Raw genomic sequence first — 8,256 nt, 5'->3', positions numbered from 1 at the left:
CTAGACTTAAGAATTGTCTTCAGCACAAGTTTTTAAGAGATTTTCTCATTGTTATTCAAAGTAAGTTGATTTGGTGGTCTAACGAAAAAACGTTAACATGTGCATGTACATGTACATTTTACAAAGTGTACATTGTGAACATAAATAAATAATGTTCATTTGAAAATAAACATTGGAAATGGAAATTTTATTTAGTTACTCGCTTGTTAATCTGTGTATATACATGGTTTATAAGAATAAACGCGATGAAAATTTATGATGAGTGTTAATGTAGAAAAAAACGATATGTGGAATACTATACTTCTTGGGGCAAACAAAGCGTCTTAACCTTTTATTCCGCTATCTGTGTGTGCATTTGTATCACGTGGTTGATGCTGAACAGAGTGGTGAAATCAGTACAGTAGTTAGATCACACGTCCATTTCTTTTTTCCGGGGGTGGGGTGGGGGTTAGATGGTGCTGAGTGTCAAGTGAGATCAAATTAAGGAAGCTCTGTGATGAACAATGTATACTGTCCTTTCTGATATATTTTATTTTATCAAATCAAATATACAACATAACTAAGTAGTCATGTTGTATTTTTGATTTGATAAAATGAAATATATCAGAAAGGACAATACCATCAGCTTCAGTGTTATGCCCATGCATGGTCGGACAAGCTACTGAAAAATTAAAATATCAATAAACCGGGGGGGGGGGGGGGGGGGGTTAACAAAAATCATTTACAACAATATACATTTTACATATCATTGATTTTCAACCTATAAACATTTTCAATACTTGGAATATGTTGACTCAAACAGGCGTATACGTATCAAATCCTGCAAATACTGTCATTTTTTAAAACTTCAAGGCATTTTCTTTTATAGAGTGGGTCTGTGCTCCATATTTTTCTCATAGTCTAAATAAGGTCTATTTGAAAACAAACCGACTCAATCAACAAAAACGTGGAGAGATGACCCACTATACATTAAAAATATCATTTTGTATCCCAACAATTGAACGATTTGAAAAAATAATACAAGTCCGCAAATTCGTGGTCAAAGTCGCACATAATATTTAAACAGCTTACTTTGCTGTGTCTGAAATGGCTCAGTGGTTAGAGTACTGTACATACATTAACTTTATATATCTTTTATATCTAGGGTTTTTATGTTATGGGTTCGATACCGCAAAAAAATCCTGGCAATATATTTTTTTTATCATCTTTTGTTAAATGTATTAAAAACTGAATATAGTTAGAAATTGTCCTTTTGCAAACTTGTATTATCATATATTTGAATAGATTTAATTGGGAAAAAATAAATTCAAAATTGTATTTAACTACTAAACCGAATGGGCATTTGCGCCATCTTATTCTCCCATCTTTAATCACGATTTACATGTTGGCCCAGTAAGAATCACCTTCATTGTTAAATTATCGTTTAGTTTCAAATCATGCAAAGTAAATACATGTACTTGTCAAATTATTAAATTCAAAAGAACATACTAATGGTACCGACTCTTATTGGACCACTCTAAGAAGAGTTTCCGATCTAATGGCACGGGAATCCAAAATAAATTTTTCGTAATTTTCTGTAATGAGCTGTCAGGGAAAAGCAGTGAATGTCTGTTGACATTCTTTTTCAAGAACAATAGACTCGCAGTTTGTCATAATGATTGCAATTAGCAAAATACCAGCACAGTCTATTAACTGCAGTGAAAGACTTTATATACTGTTTACATCACACATTGCGACCTGTAGTAAATAATGGTGACCTTTACCCTTCAATGAAAATGATTGGTGCATAAAAGTCATTCGCTAAATATAGATTCCAGAAATTAATTAATGTCACTGTCCGGGGTCAAAAGTAAACACTGCTATGTATTGTTGGGTGTGTGGCAAGGTCCGTCCGATGCGTCAAACTTTAGCGTCCCCTGCCGATTTGCTAGGTTAATGATTGCATCTTGACAGAGATTTATAATTTAATTCCATGTCTAATTACGACGAAGGCGTCTGGGAACATATATTATGAGATAATTATTGCTAATGATGTTTATTGACAAATTTTGGTTATAGTTTTTGCATGGTTCTGGGTTCCAATCATATTTAGTGTTTCTTAAAAATAAGAATATATATATATATATATATATATATATATATATATATATATATATATATATATATATATATATATATATATATATATATATATATATCCAAAGTCTCTTTAAAAACTTTAAAACACTGTTTCAAAATATTTCAACCGTGTTGCCGGTCTTCATCAGTCGGTGTTTACAATGGAAAAGTGTTTAAGGGTACACTCGGTGGGGTTTTTTGAAAAAGAAAACTGCTGAAAATTCGATGCCAATATGTTATAATAGCGTAAAAAGTAAACTTTCAAAATCTTGGGTAAATAATATCTTTAAGTAAGTTGAATTAATTTTTAGTTCATAAGATGGCTATTAAACTATTGTTTTGGCATTTAATCCAAAAATTCATTTGCTTCCCTAAGAGCGTTTTCTTAAAAAGGGGTTAATGTTAGCCGGTCTGAAAAATCTTTTCGCCTGTGGTTCGCGAATTTTCCAAAAGAGTTATTACGTACACGATTACAAAACATCATTAGCCTATATTTTGTGAACTTGGGTTTCTCGTTGTAAATTTAAATGAATGGTGATTGGAGTTTAATTTGTTGTATAAGCTTTATTATGATACATGTACGTGAACCGACTGCTGAAAACCAGGTTTGTGTGTGTGTGTATTAAAACAATGAAATGCTTTCTTTGGTGATTCATTCGGGATATGAAGGTAGCAACATTGCAGAAAGTGTAAGACTTTCAGGATCCCACTCTGAAGTATGGTTACCGTTTCCTAAGTTTGAATCAATTTTCTAAGTTTGAATCAATTTTCTAAGTTTGAATCAATTTTCTAAGTTCTTAATGATTAGATCATGTTCTGTTTGGTCTGAAAAGACTTTTAAGTTTAATAATATATTTTTAATTATTTTACCTTTAACAAATTTAAAACCAACTGTGATGAAAAACACCAGCTTCAACAAACAACAATATAATGTAACATTTTAAAATTTCTGCTGTATACAAAAATTAACACGGAGACATGTGGTACTTATCACTATAAAAATACCCCCCCCCCCCCCCCACTCCCCACTATAGCATATGCTAACGTTAGCCCACTCTTGCCGGGAAAGAGGCTTTGGGTAGAAGTGTACAAAGTGTACCGTGGCATTCATATACACTCTACATCTAAAGGTGGTATCAAATATCTAAACAGCAAAGAATTACTGGATTTCCAAGAGTTGCCCGTTTTGGACGTAAAAATCTGTTAAAGGTATACATGTATGTGGATAAGCTTATAGCCTTATGTATTTCAAAAGCGAAACAGTGAGACTGTTCATTTTTTTACAAGCAATAATTTCCCGTTCTGAAAGAAGTTTTTAAAAATGATTTTAATTGTGGGAAAATAAACAATGACACGACACACTTTGTACACAGTCACATCTGTACTTCTAAGTTTCAGTGAGTGGCGACTGCTATCGGCCATCGTATTACGGACAAGATAAAGCAGCAATGACGAGGATTTGATGACGAGCCGACGATAGTTAAAACATATTTTGATTGAATAGATTCGATAAGGACTGGAAAACGTACCATGATACTCCTCTCCGTGTATATGTGTATGTGAGCCTACGATGAAATAACGTCGTTTAATCGCAACTTCTCGGTCTTTATAGACAGTTATGTTCTTATTCGTTTCACTCAAACGAACATAAAATATTTATGAAATAAACACAAACTCGTGAGTAGGATGTGAAGCGCTCTGAAAGTGCAGTTTTAATTAATTCGAAGATAAAGAAGAAAAGAAAACTCGCTAAATGCCAAGATTTTTTGTGACTTTAAGTTTTTCAGATAAATTTTCTTTCACATAGCCATCTTTTGCCCTATCCGACCGCCACCGCCCATGCTTTTTAAACAGTCTATCACAAACCCCTGCGGCTGCTGCAGAAGTAGCACCGCCCGATCTTAAACTATGTACACCAAATTTTGACTTCTCTAAACCAATCTTTTCTAGTGCGTCCAATATTATCTTCCTAGCTCTTGTATATGAAATCGGACGATTATCCGTTCTAAGTCTATAAGAATTAGACTTTTTACAAAAAGACACCGATCTAAACAAGTATTGAGAAGAATGCATGTCAGCATTTGACAATCTTAAGAACTTTTCTAAGATATTTACAGGACATGTGTCACAGAATGTTCTAGCTATACAAACTTTTTGACCAGTTTTATACACATCTGTCTTGCTTTTAACAATGTTAATTTCCACACAATTATTCTGTAAACATATATCTAAATAACGAATATTTACTATTTCTGAGAATCTCAGGAACCCAGCAAAACCTAAAAAACACATACACAACGTTCTCAAATTATACAAATTGTCATTCTTTCCAAATGTAGAAACCAGGGCCTTCAAATGTTCTGGCGTAATAGGTTCTTTTTTGGTCACAGGTTTTGATGTTTCTCTGATTGCCCCCTCCTTAATATTTTTGACGAGGATAGAATCACATGGGTCTACATAGCCTGCTAAGCTATGTGCCCAGCTAATAGCATGCGCAGCTGAATGAATTTTCCCCGATGATTTGTATTGCTTTGCCAAATGAATGATATACAATGCAACGTTGGTTTCCGAAGCAGGAAGAGGAGTAATCACAGGATTAAAGCTGTTACACCATTTGCAAAAGGTGTTAAAAGCGTACCTGTATTGTTTTGCTGTGTTGTCAGCCTTGGATGTTATACAATATCGAGGTAGTTCTGATGCGAGTTCCTCAAGACGGCGATCTTTACTTTCGTTGTTAATGCCCATCCATCTGCCCACTTTAAATATATCTGAAAAATGTGTTTGTACAAACAGAACATCAATATCTTCATTTCGAATTACAATATTTGTGGTGTATCAGGACCTTCATCATCTGCAATACACCCTCTGATGTATCAGGACCATTATTCAACTGCAATACATCAACAGTTCGTATTCGCCACATATAAGCAAGAACCATAATTTAAAATAAGATGTACCAGGACCCATGTCATCTGCAATACACCTTCATTCATTACAAATTAGTAGCATCCAATCGTACCACAAGTATTCCAGAACCGAAAGATATAGAACCAAATAAGCAGTTTTTGTTCTGACCTTGAATGATTATCTCCCTTGTATCTTTAAACAATAACACGTCTTTCACATAAATCTTATAATATAAATTTTCATCAAATAACATTGGCCCAAAAACAGCAGACGGCCAGTTTGGTACTACAAGAACACCGTAGGCCTTACAATTTAGTAAATGTTTTATGGAAGAGACTATTAAATGAATGGGAGGAACTAGCCAATTATTCTCCCCCTCCCAATTTTTTGTAAAACAGTCTACAGCCTCTGATTCAGGATTCCAGAATTTTAAGTTGTATCTAAGCAATTTACGATTATTAAAATTTGCAAATCTGTCTACAGTGAATGGTCCGAACATTAAACTAACAAAATCAAAAAATTCTACAGTAACTTCCCAATCATCATGATCTATGATTTTACTAAGAAAATCTGCTTTGTCGTTTTCTGATCTCGGAATCCACTGAACATCAAGTGAAATTTTGCTATCGGCGCACATTTTGAAAATATTATATGCTATAACTTGTAAATGGTGCTTCATGCTACCAGAGTGTACTATTTTCTCACAACTTTGGTTATCAGTAAACCACTTCACTGTCGTTTCTTGTAATTCATTCTTAAAAGATGCCAACGCCAATTCTATGGCCTTCAACTCTCTCCATGTCGAACTCATATTTTTCTCATCATCTTTCCACATCAAATGGAACACCTTAGAATTAACTTCAACTGTATATGCACTTGATGCTGAGTTGCTTGCATCTGAATAAATGATTACATTTTTTCTCTTAACAGAATGTAAAAATCTTGTATTTTTACAAGGAATACATTTTATCCAGAAATTCAATTCTTCAAAAACTTGATCTCTATGTTTGAATAATAATTTTGAGTCCCATAATTCTTTTACAGCTATTTCCATAGAAGAAAATCGTGTCATTATATTACACATGTTACCCATTACTGGTGTCATGGAAATGATTTTTCCAACTACTTGTGCCAGTTCTCTCGCAGTTATATCTGGGAAACGACCAATAACTTTCTTCAAACAACAAACAGCGTCTTCTATTCGTCTATCCGGAACTGAAATGGAAAATGAATTTGAATTCCATGTTAAACCTAACCATTCAATAATTTGCGTTGGAATAAACTTTGATTTGTCTATAATGACCACCAGTCCAGTTTCTGACAATGTTTTCTGAATGAAATTAGAATCTAAAATACATTGACTCTCAGTTGAAGCAAATGCTAACCCATCATCTAGATACAATACAATCATTATACCACTTTTTCTCAAAAACTTCACCAGAGGTCTTAAACATTTAGTAAAAATAAATGGAGCTGATGAAAGACCAAATGGCAGAACTGTAAAGCAGTAATATTTATTATCCCACTGAAACCCTAGATAATTCTGATATTCTTCAGCTATATCTATATGATGGTATCCTGATTTCAGATCAAATTTTATGCAATAAAAACCCTTTTCGAAATAATCTAATGCCGTCTTCCAGTCTTCAAACTTTATTTTTTCATACTTTACGTACTTATTTAACCTACTGAGATCAAGAATCAACCTCTTTTTGTTTTTATTTTCTGCGACATTCAGGGGACTGCACACAAACGGCTGAAAAGGAACTTCTATAATACGTTTATATTTCAGCAAGTCTGAAATTTCTGAAGAAACAAATTCAACATTGTGAATGGCAGATTTGTTATTACGAAAACACATTGTAGGTGGATTTGAAACGAAAGGGATTTCATAGCCAGATTCAATAACTTTCAAAATGAATGGATTTGTACCAATTTCACTCCATTTACCAATATTTCTTTTCAAATTGTGTTTTATTAATGAACTTTGGTTTAGATAATTGTTCTGAAAGCATTTCACCTGGCCAGCAATAGTAGAATTGCCATTATAACCTTTATACTTATCATTGACTTTGTGACTTGTTTTTGGGACAGTTGGTTTTCCAGTAGCTGTGGAAAAACAGTTGAAGCACACGTCACTGGGCTGTGGTTGACGCCGTGCAGATTTGCCACGAAAGGGCTGTTGCTGGTATGTGAATGGCTGAAACGAAGTAGCAGAAGGCACAGAAGAACTAGGCTGGGCTGCCGAGCCTGCCGCCGCCGCGGGGGGAGTCTTGTAGGTGCCATATGGGTGAAAACGCCTGATCTGCCCTTGTTTTTGTTGTCGGAGGGCGCGGTTTTCCGCACTTCGAATTTTCTTCTCGTCATCCGAGTTGTCCGCAATTTCTCTTGACTGGTATTCATTTACTGTTTTCCACCCGGCTGGAGAGGAATCGGCGATTCGAATATGTTTCTGGCGCGTTTTTAATTTTTTCCGCAAATCTCCCATGATAGTAACTGAGTCGCTATCTTTAGTGTCAAAAGCTCTTGTTTCTAGTTTATCTAGACCCTCGAGAATCTCGGCATTAAATTCGTACTTTGCACGATTCCCTTCAGATTTAATTTTCAAAATAGAATTTTCTTTTAATTTTTTAGTGATAGACTCCGACTGTTCTGCTTTGAGCTGACCTGATAAATTTTGAAATTGGGTCTGCAAAACGCCCGTGACGAGCTTCACCACATCAGCAATATCCAGTGGAGGATTTCCAGCAGCTTCTTTTTGAGTTTGGTTGGTTTCGCCTTTTTCTAATAAGGAAATTTCGTCGCCAGAGTCGTCCATGACAAAACGTGTCTTGACTGCACGAAAAAGAGCCTTCGAATGGCTTTACTAGTACACAATAACTTTCACGGTCATTCTTAGCCCGTGCTATGAATATCAATATTGTCACCTGACTAGGTGACAATAATAACAACCAATAGATGTAAAGAATAAACAAACACTACCACGTGTTTAAGTAACATCAATAAATACATTGATCGGTTTTCCCCTCAGAAAGGCCCGATGTCTTGCGAATGAAGTCTTGTAACGTGTTGCAATTTATTACGTCATATTGAAGGTAGGCGCATTCAAAGCTACACCAGAATATGGATGTGTACGGAATTTAGGGCTAACTCATCAATCATATTTTATACCTATAAAATATGATAATAAACACCCGACCTATTCAATAGGCCTATATGTGTTTGACACTT

General features: G+C 34.7%; 1 protein-coding gene across 1 annotated transcript; it reads right to left on the bottom strand.

Annotated features, from left to right (window-relative positions):
- Positions 1-3,800: 3,800 nt before the first annotated feature.
- LOC117682712 (uncharacterized) lies at positions 3,801-8,004 on the bottom strand. Its single transcript, XM_066066916.1, has 2 exons — positions 6,115-8,004; positions 3,801-4,886 (listed from the first exon to the last, which is right to left on the bottom strand). Exons 1-2 carry the CDS (start codon positions 7,841-7,843, stop codon positions 3,868-3,870), a joined length of 2,748 nt encoding a protein of 915 aa, XP_065922988.1. The 5' UTR covers positions 7,844-8,004; the 3' UTR covers positions 3,801-3,867.
- Between the last annotated feature and the right edge of the window lie 252 nt (positions 8,005-8,256).

Source organism: Magallana gigas, chromosome 7, assembly GCF_963853765.1.
Source record: "Magallana gigas chromosome 7, xbMagGiga1.1, whole genome shotgun sequence".
Lineage (NCBI taxonomy): Eukaryota > Metazoa > Mollusca > Bivalvia > Ostreida > Ostreidae > Magallana > Magallana gigas.
Note: the sequence above shows the minus strand (reverse complement) of the source record. Positions and strands in the feature narration are given on the sequence as shown.

Excerpts from the sequence above, each read along its gene's own strand:
- LOC117682712 (XM_066066916.1), bottom strand. The coding sequence starts at position 7,843 with ATGGACGACTCTGGCGACGAAATTTCCTTATTAGAAAAAGGCGAAACC. Across the intron at positions 4,887-6,114 it reads TTCCATGACACCAGTAATGG|ATATATTTAAAGTGGGCAGA; the intron begins GTAACATGTGTA and ends CACATTTTTCAG.